Below are 19969 nucleotides of genomic sequence, written 5' to 3' on the forward strand. Positions count from 1 at the left end.
AATTCTTGGTGGAATTAATAAAGGAAGGTTATCCTGGTTGAAAGAGCTCTGACTCTCTGAGGGGCAGAAAAAGGGACAGGGAACAAGGAGGTGGGACGTGCAGGAGAGATTTCTACACACCTGAGCCCATGGAGACTGTGGGAGTGAACGCTGGATCAGGCATGGGATGCACTGGAGCCATCTGCATGGGCAGTGTGGTGTGTCCCTAGTGAAGAGCCCAGCAGACCTTTTACTCATGAAATCATCTTCTCTCCTTCTCTCCCAGAGGAAGACAGGTAGGTCCTTCCAGGCAGGTTGGAGCAGTGACCATGGCTCTAGGTGGACGCACTTTGTCAGCAGGTGTGCACATGAATTTATTGAGCTCTCGGATCCCAGGATCAAACACCCCTGGACTTAGAAACAGGCTCACTCTGACTCTCTGTTGAGCAATTTCTATTTCTTCTGCCTGTAAAGAAGGCAATGTAGAAAGCAGTACCAACTATGAAGCAGCATGTTGATATCTGATACACAATATTTATTATAAATATAGAGCAATTTTTACAAATCATTCAGAAGTGGCCTCAGCCAGGCAAAATTAAATTATGCAGAAGTGCTTGCATGAGTGGAGGTGTACACAGTCTGTATCAGGGTGAGAAAACCCTGAAAGAGGTACCTGAGTACTGAGCGCTCCCAGCCACCCCTCTTGGGGGCCAGTTCCACACAGCAGGAGGTCCGTCATGAAGGTGGAATAAAGTCTTTCTCTCAGCAGCCCAAGGAGGCCCCGTCTGTGCAGAAGGCTGGTGGGAAGCAGGGGCGCCTCTCCTCCTCCCGTCCTCCCTTTCTGTGCTGACAATTTGGTCCCATGCACCCCATGGGAGAAGAATTCCAGAGGCTCTTCAAGAAACTGAGGGCTGAGTCATAATCTGCACCTTGTGTCCTAAGGAGCGTGCACACCAGTGTGGCTTCCTGGGCTGTAAACAATGCTAACAGCACAAGGGGCCGTGTTCCCTTCAGGGCGCTCCTGCTTCTCAAGAAGGCGTCCTGAGAAGGTAAGCAGGGCAGACGGACAGAACAGACACAGGCGGGAACACAGAAGAGAAGGGGGTTGATGACTGGCCTGAGATGCCTAGAAACAGAGTGAGACCCATTTCTGGCCGTGAAGTTGGGCAACTGCTACTTCTTATTTTCTGTGTGGAGCCCCTGACACAAAAGGCTTAGGGAGCTCATGGCCAGGGGGACATGAGGGGCTTTGGTAGGTTCTTCCCCCTAAAGTGGTCAGATTGGCTTATGCAGTAAATTAAACAGAACCCCTTTCATATAAACAAGCAGTTACAAAAATTAAAATGGCAGAATGTCTCAGAAGGAAGGGAAAAAACAACCAATACCCCCAAATTGTACATTCTTTGACCATTATTTAAATAATCTCTGCAGGGTAACTTTCTGAGTCCTTTCCCCAATCCCAGCAGATTGTATCTGGTAAGAGCTGACTGCCCCATAAACCGATGACCCCTCAATCTCTGGGCATTGCCTTGAATAAAGCCCACAGTATTATTAAAACAGTATGTGCGGTTTTTTTGTTTGTTTTTGCAGTTTCCATCAAGATACACTTATGAACGCTGAGAAGTTGTTTTCTAGTTGCTTCTAGTGGGTTCTCTGAAGGCATGCTTTCAAAGGTTTAGATGGTATTCTAGCTAAGTAGTAAGTTGTTTAGTCCCTGATCCTGCAGGTAGACAACCCTGAAAGTGGACAAAGGTGTAGAACTTCCCAGCTCAGAGCTGGTCATGTATGTGTCTTCCTGTGAATGGTGGGTTCACACTAGGCTTCAGAGTGCAGAAGCTCTTCGTTTTCCTTCTCCTTGCTTTTCTTTTCTGGCACAGGCATTTCAGTGGATAAGAAATAATTCTCCAGGTTATGGCAAATTCATGTTAGACTCCAATAGGACTGAGGTGGGAAGGAATGAATGTGTTCTGAATGCACAAGTTTACAACTGGTCTAGGTCAGCAAATGGGGAGAGGCAGAGCTTCTGGCAACTTTCTCCCAAGGTCTGCTTTGCTAGATTTCAATGACGAGGAAGTTTTGGTTTCCTACAGACCTCCTCATGGATGTGCCTTTTCATCCACTGACACTGAAGGAAGGGGCTGTGATCAGGCAGCCTGGAGGAGCCTCATTAGGGATCGAAAGGGCTGGGGGAAGACTCTCTCCTCATTTTCCCTGAGGGCAGAGGGATCTCCTGGGGATGGAGGTGGGAAGCTTGGAATAAGTCAACAGTGCAACAAGCAGGACAGGTTCCATTACTGATTTTTCACTTCTGAATAAATTGTTTCTGTATGTGTTGGAGATGGGGAGGCTGAAGTTGCTTTCTTTTTTAATTCCTGGGCATTGAAGTTCAGGGAGGAATATTCAATTTCATTAACCTGAAAGGCATGAGCAGCAGTCAGTTAAATCAGCATCATAGGCCACACCCTCACCTTGTCCAGGGTCACTCAGCATCCCATGCTCTTACCACTTGAAACTTTTAGCTTCAGAGAAGGGCTTTTATTACCTATTTTCTCTGCTTAGTAACATCCTATTGAATAATCATTAGAACATTATGGATGATTATGGAATTCTACAATGGAATACGATGGCATAGCAATAAGAATAAGTAGACAATAAAGGCACACAACCATATGAATGAATCTTGCAAAACAATTTTCAATGAAAGAAGCCAGACCCATGTACACAGTGTGTTTTTCAGTTCTATAAGCCCATAATCAGGTAAAAGTAATCTAATGCATTGGAAGTGAAGATAGTCCTTACTCTTCAGAGGGAAGTAACTGGAGCATTGTGTGTGTGTGTGTGTGTGTGTGTGTGTGTGTGTGGTGAGGGGGATTGATTTTTTTTTAAATGATTGGTACTGTTTACATAGATATGAACAACTTGTGGAAACTTACACACTGTTAAAATTATTAGGTTGGTCAGAAAGGTCATTCAGGTTTTTCCATAAGATTTCACGGAAAAACTCGAACAAACTTGGATCAACCCAATACTTATGATTGACGCATTTTTCAGTTTATATGTGTATTCTGTTGAAGATTAAGATGAGTAAAATTCAGTAAAAGTATTAGAAGGTAAAGGAATCAAGACCTCAGGTCTATAACATTGGAAATTATCATTTGTCAGTATCAGCAGAGTCAGACTGGAGGCAGAAGAGGGAGAATGATCTAGTGCCTTTCTTGCTCTGGCCACTGTGCTGAGTGCTTTACCTTTGTTATGTCATTTAATTCCTTGACCTCCTCTGTGAAGTAGGCAGCACACCCATTTTTCAGAGGACTCAGCTGAGGCTCTATGAGGTTAAGTTACTTGTCCATGGTCCCAGCTGTGATCAAGTCCAGTGAGGTGAACTCGTGGGAGTAATGCTTCTTTGTTGCTGCAGTGAAGAACTTTGACCCAAACTGATTTCACATTTGTGTCTACAAGACTAACCCATTCTACACAGAGATATTTTCATGAGAAAAAGAGCCAGTGAAGCTGGCTGTGCTTACCTTTTCAGGTGAACTGTCAGAGTGTCCTTGACCTGGGGAACAAAGGAGAGTCATCAACCCATGAAAGTGCAGAGTTGCCTTATGGCCTCAGAAAGGACTGTTCCTAAAGCTGATGTGACTTCTAGCTGAAGGAGGTGGCAGGTGGTGGGAGGGTGGGGGCCCATGATTAAGACTTAAGGATTTCTCTTCCCTCAGTCTGTGGTCCAGACCCCAGTGCATTAGACCTAGGTGGTGGTGGGGCAGGGTGGGGGTGTTGAGGGGAGGCCTCAGTGCACTTCTGAAGATTCCTACCAGTTCACAAGGCCTGAGTTTTGCCCACGTGTCTCACAGGTGTGTGTCTAGGCAGCAGGCTCCAGAGGCAGGACGGGCTGAGGCCCACAGCACCAAGAGCACCAGAGGCAGGGAAAGTCTCACCATAGGAGATGCCCACATCCATAACAGAGGCAGGAGGGGGAAGGAGGTAGGATGAGGAAAGGGCTCCTGGAAGCTTGGCCATCTCACGGCTGCCTGGCTTGTGTGGCCTCGGAGGGGCCATGTCTCTGGGGACTCTTCCATGACTAGAAAGGGTGTGAGGACCTGTGCCAAACTGAGGGTGGGGACTGAGATCACCTCTCATATTTCAGAAGGTAGGGGTTCCCTGGTCAGTCAGGGCACGTGGTGGAACAAACCAGCTCTCACTGAGTGAGTAGCTCTACTTACTGTGGTTGTGATCTGAGGATTTGTGCTCTGTGAGATCGCGCTGGTCAGTTGCCCTAAATAAATATCAGACACAGTGACTACTATTCCCAGGCACAGGGTCTTTGCTCCTTGAATTAGGAAGCACAGTGTCGGCATGATTCCGTGGGGCTCCTCCATGTTCATTTTTACCTTGGTTGGTCCTCCTTCTTCCTAGGACTGCCGTCTTCAATCTACCCATTACCCCCTCTCATGTTTACTCCTCTCTGGGTTACTGGGTCTTCAGAACATTTACGGCCATTCATCTCAACTGCTTCTATTTCTACCCGGACATCTTTCCACTTTTGTAGGTAGATGCTGGTTATTTCTCACTTTATTAATTGCCCAGGAGGGCTTGGGTTGTTCCTGCTTTTCTTACGTTCTCTTCCAGTCCTGTCCCTCCCTCCTCCTGCTCTTGTGGTTGACAGAGCACAGGACTCCCTTCCTCCTGCTCCTCCTTTCATGTCCTCATTAGTTTTCCTTCTTGGACCTTGGTTTCCTTGCCTGGGATAGAGGAACACAATTGGCTCTGCCCCCTCTAAACCAGATGGAAGTGGGAATAGCCATGTCCAAGAGACAGGGGGTTACAAGAAACATGAAGACCAGGGGGAAGAGGAGACCCATAAGAATCAGTGCTGAGAAGCAGGAAGACTGAGGAGCAGATCTAGGCCAGAGACAGAGGTGAAGTCTCCTTCCCTCTCCCAAGCAGGGCAGTCAGCCTCGAAGAAAGTGGAACAAGAGGAAAGGTGGCATACCGTGTAGTTTCTCTGATGTACAGAAAATACCCCAGGGCTGCTATCAGAGCCACCCCAGCCACAGCTCCAATCACGATGCCGACAATGGCACCAGCTGAGAGGTCAGAGGAACTTTCTGGTGTTGGTTTATCTGTTGTGGGAAGAAAAGAGAAGAATGAATGAAGGTGACATTATTTTACAGTGGGAGGGGCTCTGGGAAATAACTCAATGTGAAATAGTCTTTACTTGTTCCTCCAAGGTATAAACTTTCTGTGGAAGGTTGCTGTGTGGTGAGTAACCGCCTATATCCTTGCGATTTTTTTCCTCTCTGATTGCCAAGTTGGTGACCACATTCCTCAATTCCAACCTGGCTTTTCTGCACTCATATGTTTGACGTCTTTGGAAATGTAAGACGGACTGATGATGGTTATTTTTGTATGTTATAACTTCCCGTCTTTTCATGGTTACATCTTTATCTGGGTACCAGGTATGGCTGCCATGAATATGCACCTGTTAGGTGTCTTATGAAAGTGTGAGTTCCTGAGTCATGTCCGACTCATTGTGACCCCACGGACTGTAGCCCGCCAGGCTCCTCTGTCCATGGGATTTCCCAGGCAAGAATACTGGAGTGGGTTGCCGTTTCTTTCTCCTGGGGATCTTCCTGAGCCGGGGATCTTCCTGACCTGGGGATCTTCCCAACCCAGGGATTGAACCCAGGTCTTCTGCATTGCAGGCAGATTCTTTACTCTCTGAGCCATAGGCGGTATCTTATGGTGGGGACTTAATTGATGGAAGGCCCTCTGAATTCACTACTCCTTTGCACAGAGACCATCCTTCACACAGGTTTCCAGTAGGAATATGAAATCAATCCCAATTCTGTGAGAAATAAATTTTTTTGTGTGATGGATGACTTTTATTTTTTATTTTTTTTTCTTTTTACACTCCCCTCACCCCCATCGATGGGTGACTTTTAATTCAAGGGCTCCTTGCCAGCTTTGTAGATATTCTCTTAGAACTGCACTGCAGCCTGAAACTTCCTCCTTCCTAGGGATTCAATGTGCATCCTGCTCTGAGGACCCTCCCAGGCTCCTCCCACTCCTGCCTCACTTTCCTTCACAGGCATTTTCCACAATGAATGTCTTAGATGTCTAATCCCATCTTGGCTGCATCTCACGGAATGAAAACTATCATACTAGACATGAAACCTTGTACTCAACCCCCCTGTGTCCTCTCTTCTATATTTAGTAAGTAACATGTTCCTGTGGATCTTTGTGCTTTCCTTACCCAAATATATAATACCTTTTGTCTGTTTTTTCTTTTTTACTTCAGTGGTCCTCACCGTTCAACTCAAGACTGAAAATCAGTGCTAATGTTAGCTATTGTTATGACATACATAATTTGTGCCAGGCTCTGTGCTATATATTTGCCAAATATCTCACTTAATTCATATAATAACCCTGTTAGATAGACATTATTTCCATTTTATAGATGGAAAATCTGAGGTTTACAATGGTGGAAAACCTAAAGCCATATGGCTAAGGAGATGTGGATCGAGAGTCAAGTAGTCCTAGGAATACCTGACTTTATATAGCCTAATGAAGTCGAGAAGATCCCCTGGAAAAGGAAATGGAAACCCACTCCAGTATTCTTGCCTGGGAAATCCCATGGACAGTGGAGCCTGGCGAGCTATAGTCCATGGGGCCTCAAAGAGTTGGACAGGACTTAGTAACTAAACAGAAGCAACAACAATGATAATAGTAATAATTATAGCAGCTAAATTGTTTGGAAAATGTTCCCCATGTGGGTATTTTGCTAAGGGTTTAGTTGAATATTACATTAAATCTGTGAAAAAATGCCATAAAGAAGGTTCTTTTATTGCAGTTCTCCCTTGAGGACTCTGAGGCTCAGAGAAGTTAAGAATCTTGTGCAAGAATTTATAATTGTAAATGCTAATATTAAAAAAAAAACTCAAATCAACAACCTAAATTTACAACTTGAGGGACAAGAATAAAAGCTAAACCCAAAGCTAGCAGAAGGAAGGAAATAATAATAATTAGAATGGAGATAAATAAATTAGAGAATGAAGAAACAGTAGATAGAATCAATAAAACCAGTATTTTTTTCTTCAAAAAGATTAACAAAATTGACAAATCTTTAAGTAGATTGACTAAGAAAAAAAAGGGAAGATTCAAATCATAAAAATCAGAAATGAATGTGGAATCATTACTACTAATTCTACAAAAATAATACAAAGTATAAGAGTACTAGGAATAATCCTATGCCAACAAATTGGATAACTTCTGTGAAATGGACAAATTCCTGGAAACATGAGAGCTATCAAGATGTAATCATAAAGAAATAGAATATATGAACAGACATATAAAGTAAGGAGGTTAAATAAATAAAATCCTTTGACAAAAACCCACTAATCTTTTATGATAAAACACTCAAAACTGGGGAAGAAAGGAAACCACCTCAACATAATAAAGGCCATATATAAAAACCCCACAGCTAACATTATCCTAAATGGTGAGTGAACATTTATTTTTTGAGATCAGGAGCATGATAACAATGCCTGCTTTTTCCAATTGTATTCAAAATAGTATTGGACATACTATCCAGAGCAATTAGGCAAGAAAAAGAAATAAAAGATATCCAAATTGCAGAAGAAGAATAAAATTATTTCTGTTTGCAGATGACATGACCTTATATGTAGAAAATGATAAAGATTTCCCAGAAAACTGTTAGAACTAATAAACAAGTTCATCAAAGTTGAAGGATACTAAAACAACATGTAAAGATCAGTTGCAAAAAAACAAACAAAAAAAGATCAGTTGCTTTTATATAAAATATATTCAATAAGGAAGTTAAGAAAATTTTATTCTATTTTGATATTAAAAATAATATCAAAAGAACAAAATACTTAGAAATTAACAAGGAGGGTGAAAGATTTATACATTTAGGAATTATAAATAAACACTACTGAAAGAAATTAAAGAAGATGTAAACAAGAGGAATGGATAAAGAAGATGTGGTACATATATGTACCATGGAATATTACTCAGATATTAGGAGAATGAAATAATCCTATTTTCAAAAACATGGATGGACCTAGAGAGTCTCATACTAAGTGAACCAGGTTGGACAGAGAAAGACAAATATCATATGCTATCACTCATAAGTGGAATCTAATTTTAAAAAGTGATACAAATGAACTTATTTACAAAACTCAAATAGACTCAACATATTTAGAAGACAAACCTATGGTTACCAAAGGGGAAATGTGTGTGTGTGGGAATAAATGAGGAGCATGGGGTCAACATATACATACTACTATATATAAAATAAATAACCAACAAGGACCTACTGTATAGCATGGGGAGCTCTACTCAATATTCTGTAATAATCTATATGGCTAAAGAGTCTGAAAAAGAATGTATATATGTATACGTATAACTGAATCACTTTACTATACACCTGAAACTGACACATTGTAAAATATATTCCTTTAAATTTTTTTTAAAAAAAACAGACAAATGGCCAATAGACACATGAAAAGATGCTCAACATCACCAGTAATTAGGGGAATGCAAATCAAAACCACAGTGAGATATCACTTCTTACCCTTTAGAATGGTTATGAAAAAAAAAAAAAGCAAAAAGAAAACAAGAAGTATTTGCAAGGATGTGTAAAAATTGAAACTTTTGTGCATTGCGGGTGAGAATGCAAAATGGTACAACCACCGTGGAAAACTACATGGCTGTTCATCAAACAGTTGGACAAACAATTGCCATTTGATCCAGTGATTCCACTGCTGGTTGTGTGCCCAAAAGACTGAAAGCAGGAACTTCCCTAGTGGTCCAGTGGTTAAGAATCCACCTTCTAATGCAGAGGACATGGGTTCAATCCTTGGTCAGGGAACTAAGGTCCCAGATGCCTCAGAGCAACTGAGCCTGTGTGCCATAACAGGAGAATCCATGTGCCACAGCAAGAGAAGCCATCGCACTGCAACTAAAGAAAGCCCACACACCACAATGAAAAGCCCGAACGCTGCAATTAAGACCCAGTGCAGCCACAATAAAAAAGATTGAAAGCAGTGACTGAACAGATACTTATACACCCATGTTCATGGTAGCATATTCACAACAGCCAAAAGGTGGAAACAATTTAAAAGACAATCAACTTACGAATGATCAAATGTTGTGTATACATACAAGGGAATATACTTCAGCCTTTCAAAGGAATGAAATTCAGATATATGCTATAATATGGATGGGACCTTGAAGACATAATGCTAGTAAGTGAAATAAATCAGAACCAAAGGGATAATTATAATATTATATGATTCCACTACTTTGGCCATCTGATGCAAAGAGCCAACTCATTGGAAAAGACCCTGATGCTGGGAGGAGGGCAGGAGGAGAAGCGGATGACAGAGGATGAAATGGTTGGATGGCATCATCGAACTCAATGGACATGAGTTTAAGCAATCTCTGGGAGACGGTGAAGGACAGGGAAGCCTGGTGTGCTACAGTCCTCGCGGTTGCAAAGAGTTGGACATGACTGAGCGACTGAACTATAACATGATTCCACTTATACAAAATAACTATCATAATCAAATTCATAGAGACAAAGAAAGTAGAATGGTGTTTGCCAGGGTTTGAGGTGGGGGACTTCTAGAAGTTATTGTTTAAGGGGTACAGAGCTTTTAGTAAGATGAAAAAGTTCTAAATGGATAGTGGCAATGTGAATGTACTTAATGCTAGTGAGCTGCAGTCTTAAAAATGGCTAAAATTATATATTTTATGTATTCTTCACGTTAAAAAAAAGGTAACAGAAAAAAAAAAAAACAATAAATCTTGTGAAAGTTACACTAAAATGTTAAACCCAGGAGAAGAAACTGTATTTGATTCAGAGATTGAGCTGTTACTCATTCTGCCACCTGTTTACTGTGTGCATGTATTCAGTTGCTCAGTTGTGTCTGACCCTTTGCAACCCTATGGACTATAGTCCGCAAGGCTCCTCTGTCCATGGGATTTCCCAAGCAAGAATACTGGAGTGGCTTGCCATTTCCTCCTCCAGGGGAGCTTCCCAACCCAGGGATCAAACCTTCGTCTCCTGCATTGCAGGAGGATTCTTTACCACTGAGCCACCTCAGAAGCCCTGTAGTGGTCTCATTTGATATTCTGCCTACAGTGACCTCTCTCCATTTTCCACACAATTTTTAGAATAATCCACAGAGAAAGATATAGTATAAGGCAAATGGTCACTTACATTGCACATGCAGCCTGAGAGGGTCACTTTTGCTGGAGTTGCCCCCGTTGGAGACCTCACACTGATAATCCCCGGCATCCTTTCTGCTGACGGGGTCTATGGTGAGGGTGCTATTGTCCAGGGACAGTGTTATCCCCCTTGTGAGGAGGAGACTCTGGCCTTGGAAGAACCAGCGTATGGAGACCCCAGTCTCATTTGTGAGGCAGGTCAGGACCACGGGACCTTCATGTTCTGTGACGGTGGTGTTGCTGGCTTGGAGGCAGGGCCGTGCCACTGGGTCTGTGGAGAGACAGAGGGGTGACTGCTGAGAGTGGGTCAGGGGCCTGGGCCATGCTCCCTCTCAGAGATCTCAGCCAGCCCCGGGCCCCAGTGACCTCTGTAAAGGTGACCTAGAGGATGGCCCTGAATCTGTGATCACGGTATGGAGTCTCTCTTCATTGATGATCTGTAAGGAGAGGACTGTACCTCCTCTCTGGCCCCCAGGTACCCTGGGATGGCCCCTGACCAGTCTCCCTGGACATCTCCGTAGTATCAGCACCAGGACCCTCTTCTCAGCCCATATGTCTAACATCCTCATCATCAAATGGAGGTTTTTTGTTTTTTTTTAATTAACTTTCCTGGACCTTTTCCCACAATTTTCTTTGACTATAAAAAATTTCAGGGACTTCCCTGGTGGTCCAGTGGCTAAGACATCACACTCCCAATGCAAGGGGCTCAGGTTTGATCCTTGGTCCGGAAACTAGATCCCACATCCTGAAACCAAGAGTTTTCATGCCACAACCAGATCTCACATGCCACAACTAAGACCCAGTGCAGCCAAATAAGTAAATGAAAATACATAAATTGAAAAAAATTTAGCCCCCAATATGTAAAATAGCCAGCTAGTGGGAAGTTGTGTATAACACAGGGAGCTCAGCCTGGTGCTCTGTGACAACCTGGGCGGGGGGTGGGGGTTGGTAGGGAGACTGAAGAAAAAGGGGACCTTATGTATACTAATGGCCAATTCACGCTGTTGTATGGGGGAAACCAATACAACACTGTAAAGCAATTATCCTCCAGTTTAAAAAAAATCAAGTCCCATTCCTTATTTACACTTCCGTGAAGGCAGGCCTGGCAGCTCTGTATATCTCTGGGGCCAAGGGGACTTCCATAAAGTGGGGGAGGCATTCACTTTCTGTTACATAATTTCTTATGGCCCAACTCAGTCTTCCTGGACTGTGTAGAAGAGTTAAATATCTGAGTCAGGGACAGTCTTGTTTTACAGTTTCCCAACAATAACTACCCCTTCATTTTCACTCATCCTGCGTCTGAGACATTAACCTGTTTCTCCCATCACAGGCTGGTGACCCTGAGCCTCTCAAGACAGAGCAGTCTTGGCTCAAGGCTGGGCCTGCCTGGGCTTGCCTGGGACAGGAAGTCATGGCCAGCCTGGGTGTCCAAAGGTGAGGCTCCATGCATTGGGACCTAAGAGGGATGGGTACGGCCTGGCCTCCGGCACTGTAAATTCAGCCAGGTGGCCTGGACCACATAGGAACAGAGGTTACTCACAGAGAACATTCAGGGTGAATGGGTCACTGCGGCTGACACTCACTGGGTTCCGGGCTTCACACACATAGGGTCCTGTGTCATTCCTTGTCACATTGAACACAGTGAGAGTCCTCTTGTCCTCAGACAGTTCCAGCCTGGTGCTGTTGGGGAGGCTCTGATTGTTGATCCACCAGATGTAGGAGGTGTTCTGGGTCTCAGATCCACATGTTAACACCACAGTGTCCTCGTGCTCCCAGGGGTTGGAGTTGTTGCTGGTGATGACGGGTGTGGGTAGCACCGCTGTGCAGATAACAGAGAGAACATTGCCCCTTTTATATCTTGGGTTCCTCTAAAAGCATTTTCAATCAGGGTTGCCATCTTTCTCCTCTCAGCCAGACTGAGCCCTTAAAGAATAAGGCAGGTCTGTGTATCACGAGACAAATGCATGAATATCTGAGCTCAGAGAGTGTGAGGCCATCTGCTGTTATGTCTGGAAGAAGCACAGACTTCCTCAAGTGTCAGTCAGGTGTCAGAGTTTGATAGCATAATCCCAGGCCTGTGACTCAGAGACCACTTGCTTCCTCTGGCCATGGCCCTGGGGTGCTCACCTGGACTGGGCAGGTCCTTGAGTCCCTTCAAGCTGCACAGACCTACATTGCCTGATGGAGACATGTCTTCACCGTCTCCTCAATTCCCAAGGTTTCCTAGAGATGGGTAATGATGGGCATTCCCCTAGTCCTTAAACCCCAAGAAGACTGGGCAGCACAGCCTGGAACTGGGTGTTTGAGCAGAAATAACACACGGGGACGTCCCTGGTGGCTCAGTGGTAAAGAATCCGCCTGCCAATGCAGGGGACGTGGGTTTGACCCCTGATACGGGAAGATCCCACATGCCATGGGGCAACTAAGCCCGTGCTCCACAACTACTGAGCCTGGGCTCCAGTACCTGAGTGCTGCGACTACTGAAGCCCGTGCCCCGAAACAAGAGAAGCCACCACAGTGAGGAGCCTGTGCACCGCAACGGAGCATAGCCCCCACTCCCTGCAGCTAGAGAGAGCGCGTGTGCAGCAGAACCACAAATAAATAAATAAATGGACATTAAAGTTTAAAGAAAAAGAGGACAGAATGAATCAGAGGGCAAGTGGAGTCTCTGTTTTAAAAAAGGGAGGAATGATCTCAAAGAGCAGAAATGATATGTGCTCAGTCGTTCAGTCTTGTCTGACTCTTTGCGACCCCATGGACTGCAGCCCTCCAGGCTCCTCTGTCCATGGGATTCTCTAGGCAAAAACACTGGAGTGGGTTGCCATGCCCTCCTCCAGGGGACCTTCCCAACCAAGGGAATGAACCCAGGTCTCCCTTACTGTAGGCAGATTCTTTACTGTCTGAGCCAGCAAGGAAGCCCAGAACTGATATGTGTTCTATTAATAAAGTTAGAGGAAGAGGTCCCTCTCGCCAGTTTCCACTGCAAATCAGGCAAATGGGAAGGGGGCCCACCACAGGCATGTGGCATGCTTGTTTTTTTCTCTCTGCCTCAGAAAACACAACTAAGTGTTTGATCAAATTTGTCTGAGTCGGGCCAAGGCTAAGTGAAAAGACAGTGGCTTGGGCCCCTCATCGTCGGAGAGCATCCCACCCTGTGATAAAGGTGACATCCTGAGGACACACGGGTGATGAAGTAGGCAATAAAGCAATCAGATGGCACAGGTCTGTCAGTCCCATCCTGGGAAGGTCTTGGGAATCCCTGAGAGGAACGGGAGGGTCACACCAGGACAAGGCTGTGAGTCACAAGTTAAAGAGGTGAAGTGAGCCCATGAGCCCCTGGGGACTGCAGACCTGTCTTGCTGCCTTTAGCTTCCTGCTTGAGTTACATTAGGGAATAGATCGGTGGGGGGGGGGGGGGGGGGCTACATATCCTTGTCACGTGGCATGATTCCACCGGCTGGCACCATGGAGGGAAAGACCCCTGGACCAAGGCAAAGCTGAAGCTCATTCTCCTGGTGACCTGGGGAAAGTGGCTTGTGCTGGAGCCCCACAGAGGCTGCTGCTCCCAGATTTCTGACTCCTTTACTATTGCCTGGGAGGGTGCACCTGGCCAGAAGCCAGGTTGGGAACAGGGCAGTCAGTTATTTGGGGAAGTATCTGTGGAAGGCTTAAGGATTTGGGGGGGGGCGGTGCTTCCCCAGTGGCTCAGCTGGTAAAGAACCTGTCTGCCAGTGCAGGAAACATGAGTTTGGGAAGATTCCCTGGAGAAGGAAATGGCAACCTGCTCCAGTATTCTTGCCTGGAGAGTTCCATGGACAGAAGAGCCTGGCAGGCTACAGTCCACTGGGTCACAAAGAGTCGGATATGACTGAGCAACTAACACTTTCACTTTCACTTGCCAGTATTCTTGCCTGAAAAAATTCTATGGACAGAAGAGCCTGGCGAGCTCCTACAGTCCGTAAGATTGCAAAGAGTCAGACATGACTAAGTGAATGAACAAGGGTGGGGGGCAAGGGCTTCCTTAGTGGCTCAGCTGGGAAAGAACCTGTCTGCCAATGCAGGAGATGCAAGAGACCTGAGTTTGATCCCTGAGTTGGGAAGATTCCCTGGAGAAGGAAATGGCAACTGGCTCCAGTATACTTGTCTGGAAAATTCCATGGACAGAGGAGCAAACAGTCAAACATGACTGAGAGTGCACGCACGAATCTCAGGGCAGGTTGCTGTGCAGAGCAGGGCCAGTCCCGGCTGAAATGAAGGAGGAAGGTGAGAGACATGGAAAGAGCAGAAAGCGAGAAATATCCACTTACAAGTGACTTCAAAGTGGGGGTTTCAAGTGACTTCAAACATCCAGAGGTCTAAGAGCCCCACTGTGGCCCAGAAGCAGGCCCCCTGCCCCCCACCCCTGGAAACCCTCCCACGGCAGAGCAGCCCCACAGCTGCGGTGAGACTTGGCTCCCAGTGCGCTTTAGAGGCAGGTGGTCAGAGGATAAAACACCAGTCCCCTCCCTGGAAAGACAGGCGGCAGGCGTGGCTAGAGCCTCCTAGGACTCTACATCCAGATTCCAGGGTCTGAAGAGATCACAGATCATTCATCCGTCCTTTTCCCTTCCATTCTTCCTTCCCCAGAGAAACACTGAGAGCCTGTCAGGCCCTGTGCTGGGTGCAGGTGTAGATGGGGAGTGAGGAAGTGGACTGAGTCCTTTCCATTTTACTCCAGTGGGAGTGACACCCAACACCTCCAATAACCAGCAAATAAAAGATCTCTGGTTCACTCAGTTCGAGGAGCTTGTACATCGGCTACCTAAGGAGGGGAGGCCTGGACATTCCTGTCACTAATTTGATTGTTGATGCAGGTAATTTGCAAGAATCCTGGACTGGGTTGCCATGCCCTCCTCCAGGGTATTTTCCTGACCCAGTGATCGAACCCGTTTCTCTGACATCTCCTGTATTGGCAGGTGGGTTCTTTACCACTAGAGGCCACCTGGGAAGCTCTAGTTGCAGAGTAAACGGGATTAACTGTCCATTTCCCTTAACTTTTCACACTAGAATCTCCCTCTGGTTGAGGATGCCCAAGGAGAAAGGATCTGAACCAACACTTGGTTTCCGGGTTCCTAGATAAGGCCCCTGGGAGGGAGGAGAGGGTGGGGCTGTGATGTTGGCCTGACCCTTCCACACATATTTCCCCTGACTGGCCACTCATGGTCTGTGTGACTCTGATTCACTGACTGTATCTCCCTGTATTTTACTGAGCTTGTCTTCAGTAAAACAGAATAAATGGTAAATGGTGTCAGGAGTGCCATGTTGTCTGTGTATTAACCTTAAATCATGAATAATTAGCTGGTCTAAAGCTGGACATAGAAACTGTTTCTAGGGACTTCCTGGTAGTCCAGTGGTTAAGAATCTGCCCTGCAATGCTAGAGATGCAGGTTCTGCTGGTTTTGGAACTAAGATCCCACAGGCCTCGGAGTAACTAAGTGGACCAACAAAGCCCGGGAACTACAACGAAAGATCCTATATGACGTAATGAAGGCCTGATGCAGCCTAATAAATACATAAATAAATACTTTTAAAAAGAAAACCCTGCCTCTATTATTATTCGCGTCCACAGGAGTGGGCTCCCTGGGCTGCCCACTGCGGGATGAGGAGCTGCCGGGAGGGTCTTCTCTCTTCTGGTCCTTCTTGGGGACGCTGACCTTCCTCTGGAGACTCCACTGAGGCCCAGGGAGTCGGCTAATGACGTGGGGACCCAGCCTAGCCTGCTCTCCATGCTGAGTCTCAGGGGAAGGACTGGACTTCACCCCTGCTCAGACGCGGCTCTTGGGGCTGAGCCCTGGCCAGTGACCTGCTGAGAAACCTTGGCCTCAGGGAGCTGGGGAATCATCCGCCCCAGTCAGCCCCGCCTAGGAGGCCAACACCCACCAGTGGCCCAGGTTCTCCGTGGTCACTGGAGCCGGGACCTGGGACAGGGTCTGGGGAGGGGCTTCCCCGTGGGCCTGAGCTTCTCTGTGAGGATCCCTCAGGCCAGGCCCCTACTGAGTCCTGCAGGGTCTTCCTTAGGGTCATGGTTGCAGGGAGGGACCCAGGGGGGCTGGACTGAGAGTTCTCTCCCTCTGCTGAGTCCCTCCCATCAGACCATCCTTCTTTCTTCACGGTGTTTGCAGGGTCCAGATCCCCTGAGTGGAATTCTGACCCTTCGGAGTTTGTCTCCATTATGTGTGTCCTGCACTAAATGTTCAACCCCCAACACGGCACATAATGTAGAGGGAGATGGAGGCACCATCCGGGTCTGTCAAAGCAGAATTCAACTGCTTCCCACCCCAACACCCCGAGGTAAGAGGAAGCACTCACGGTGTATGTTGAGGTGTCCGGTCTGTCTTTCTGTCTGTAAATCATTCTTTAAAATGAGCAGGGTGTAGGATCCTGTGTCTTTCTGGGTGATGTTCTGGATCAGCAGGGTTCCATTGGGGTAAAGTGTCTCCCGTCCACTGTGTACAGACCCAGTGGTAGTTACATTAGTGTCTGCTCTATATGATGCAATTAGCAGGCTGTTTTCTACCCTTTCTCCTCTGTACCAGGAATAGCCTAGAGGATTCTCTGTCACGTTGTGGGCAAGTAGAAGAACATCCGATCCTTCTGCAGCAAGTGGGGGCACCACTTCAATAGTGAGCTGGGCAGTGGTGGGCAGGGGCCAGAAAGTTAAGAGTGAGACTAGGAGGGAAGAGAGAGAAATCAGTTAATGTTCTGACCTGTGTGGGGGATGGGAAAATGGTGCCCGGGGTCCTAAGCAGCTCTCCTCATCCCTCAGCCTGTGTGTGTGTGTGTGTGTCCTCCTGGTTCAAGGTCAGCAGCATGACCCCCATCACTTCAGCCCCTCTGGGCTCTGTATTTCCTCTGTTTCCCCAGCTGTCCCCCGGCTCACTCCCTCACTGCCCTCACACACCTGCTCACACTCAGAGGCCTCTTGGGAGATGTCCTCCCCCCCCCCCCCCACCTGCTCTAAAGGCCCTCCGTGTTCACTTGCTGACCCTTCCCTGCTCCATTTCCTGCATGACGCCTGTCAGCGCCTGACAGCACATTCTAGATTTCTCTGCTTGTCTGTCTTCCTCCCCACAGAGTGTAAGCTCCGTGAGGGCAGGGGCTTGTCTGATCCTGCTTGAAACGCAGTGCCAGGACCAGGCTCCAGACATTGTACCTGGGGATGAAGGAATGAGAGGTCCCAGGAATTCCACAGTCTGGTTTTGTCAGTTTCTGAGGGTGCTGGGTAAGGACAATGTTTAGCGTCGCGGTTAAGTGTTTTTCTGTAGTGACACCCAGACATAAGTTATTATTATCGTCATCAGTTTTCAACAGTTACTGCTCAGTGAAGAATAACTTGTAAAAGCTACACTAGTTGAAGTTTTCCTGCCCCTCACCAGTTCTAGTTCATGGAGAGTCTCCTGTGGCTGAGCCCCCCACCCTTCCCTGCTCTCCTGTCCTCTGCCCTCAGGTCTGAACAGAAGTCCTCTGTCCCCTCTCAGAGCCCTGTCTCCCCCAGTGATCCCACCCAGTCTCTTGTTCTCCCTGAAAACTGTCTCTGCCCACTCCCTGAAAATTGTCCCCACTCACCTGCCAGCAGGTGCCTGTTCCAGGGGACATACCGTCTGCGGGAAGGGCCTGAGGGGGGCTCCATGGTGCCTGCTGTCTGCTGCGTCCCTCTCTCTGTGAGGAGAACTTCTGCTCCAGAAACGCTCACAAGCCCTGCAGTTGCTGTGTGAGCTCGGCTTCCCCCTCTTTGCTGGGCCTCCTCCCGGGGCAGACTACTTGCTAGTTCAAGAGGCCCGGGGGCGGGGTCTCTGCCCAGGCCCCACCCTCTCCCTCCTCTCTCTTTCCCGCCTGCCTTCTCTCCTCTTCCCTCTTCCCTTTCTGTTACATTTCATTTGCCTGGGAAGCGCTGCTGTTTCTGCCTTTGGCAGCTTGACTTCTCACCCTAGACACACACACACACACACACGTATGCAGTTCCCCCACTGTTGGGGAGAGCACCTCCTTGGGGCTCCTGTCCTGGGCGTTCCCCTGTAGGTCTCAGTTGGGGGGTGCAGTAAGCTTCCCGGCTTCCACAGTCTCCAGCCTCATGTTCTCCTTCTGGCTCTCCCCTGCAGAGCAGGAGCCTGGGGGGTGGGGAGGAGGTGCATCGGGAACTCTAGTCATAGGGACAGTGTCCCCACGGTGCATGGGAACCACCTGTGGAGCTTCATGAAGACTTTGAACCCCCCAGAGGGACCTTAGGAAAGCTGCTTCAGCAGCCACACAGGTCATGTGCTTGCCCAGCCTGGCTGAGACTCCAGAATGTGGGGCGGGAGCAGCCTCTCCCCAACTTTGATGCACAGGGAGGGTCTGCAGATCCTGTTAAAATGCAGAGCCCGACTCAGCAGGGGTGGGGTGGACCTAAGAGTCTGCATCTAACAAGCTCTCAGGTGATGCTGACCATACTGGACTGTGGAGCACACTTTCTATAGCAAGGCTGATGGTGACAAGTCAACCGAGAGGTCGCCGCCCTCCCCCCAGTGTCGGCCTCTGCCGTATTCTGGTCTGGGGTCTGTCAGCATGACACAGAGACCCCAGGATATCCGAAGCAGGATATTATTTCCCTTTGTAACACTGGGGGCTTCCCCGGTGGCTCAGCTGATAAAGAATCCGCCTGCAATGCAGGAGACCAGGGTTCAGTCCCTGGGTGGGGGAGATCCTCTGGAGGAGGGCATGGCAACCCAGTCCAGTATTCTTGCCTGGAGAATCAGATGGACAGAGGAGCCTGGTGGGCTACAGCCATGGGGTCGCAAAGAGTCAGAGGCAACTGTCACGTTGAGGGTCTTCCCACGGTTCTCAGAGGCTGTGAGAAGGTTGTGTTCTATTCCCATCGGAAGCCTCCAGAAAAGGACTGAGGGGCTGGAAAGGGGGCGTGAGGAACGCCGGGTGAGAGGGATCCTCCTTCTTTCTCCTTGGGGGTCTAGTGGGGCCACAGCTTCCAGGGGACACACACCGAAGACCTGAAGGAATAGTAGTTCCTCATGGTGTGAAGTGGGCCCACGCCTGGCTGTATGGAGGAGGTGCTGGAGTCCAGTGTGGGGGGCGTGAAGAGCGAGGAGAACTGTGGACTGAGGTGACACCGGTGAGGGTCTGACTGCTGGGCTGAGGGAGGTCTGACACCCTTGGGGAGACTCGAGGCCGTGGAGGAACTCTGCTGCCCTCTGGTGGACAGCGGAGGAAATGCAGCAGTCCCCACACCACGGGGTTCTGCCTAACATCATGAGGGTCTTTGTTGCAGTGTCGGAGAAGGCAATGGCGCCCCACTCCAGTGCTCTTCCCTGGAAAATCCCATGGACGGAGGAGCCTGGAAGGCTGCAGTTCATGGGGTCGCTAAGAGTCGGACACGACTGAGCGACTTCACTTTCAATTTTCACTTTCATGCTTGGAGAGGAATGAAGGAAATGGCAACCCACTCCGGTATTCTTGCCTGGAGAATCCCAGGGATGGGGGAGCCTGGTGGGCTGCCGTCTATGGGGTCGCACAGAGTCGGACACGACTGAAGTGACTCAGCAGCAGCAGTTGTTGCTGTGTACGGCCTTTCTCTAGTTGAGGAGCGTGGGATTCTCATTGTGGTGGCTTCTCCTGTTGCGGAGTTCCCTGCCTGAATTTCCTTATTGTTATTAAAAAATGAAAATGCTTTTTCTACTTTTGGTCGCGCTGGGTCTTTGTGGCT

General features: G+C 47.7%; 1 protein-coding gene across 6 annotated transcripts; it reads right to left on the reverse strand.

Moving 5' to 3' along the window:
• Window positions 1–493: 493 nt before the first annotated feature.
• On the reverse strand, window positions 494–18038 carry LOC110123342 (CEA cell adhesion molecule 1). Of its 6 annotated transcripts, none has more exons than XM_020871207.2 (8): window positions 17839–18037; window positions 16582–16941; window positions 11774–12052; window positions 10226–10504; window positions 4973–5102; window positions 4203–4255; window positions 3504–3535; window positions 494–2393 (listed from the first exon to the last, which is right to left on the reverse strand). In XM_020871207.2, exons 1-8 carry the CDS (start codon window positions 17900–17902, stop codon window positions 2271–2273), a joined length of 1320 nt encoding a protein of 439 aa, XP_020726866.1. In that variant the 5' UTR covers window positions 17903–18037; the 3' UTR covers window positions 494–2270. The 6 variants fall into 6 exon arrangements, 4 of the variants coding, with proteins under 4 accessions (XP_020726866.1, XP_020726867.1, XP_070306913.1 ...); XM_070450812.1 differs by lacking the exon at window positions 494–2393 and adding an exon at window positions 3228–3401 and having other exon boundaries at window positions 17839–18038; XM_020871208.2 differs by lacking the exon at window positions 4203–4255 and having other exon boundaries at window positions 2305–2393.
• Between the last annotated feature and the right edge of the window lie 1931 nt (window positions 18039–19969).

The sequence above is a fragment of the Odocoileus virginianus genome, chromosome 20 (assembly GCF_023699985.2).
Source record: "Odocoileus virginianus isolate 20LAN1187 ecotype Illinois chromosome 20, Ovbor_1.2, whole genome shotgun sequence".
Classification (NCBI taxonomy): Eukaryota; Metazoa; Chordata; class Mammalia; order Artiodactyla; family Cervidae; genus Odocoileus; species Odocoileus virginianus.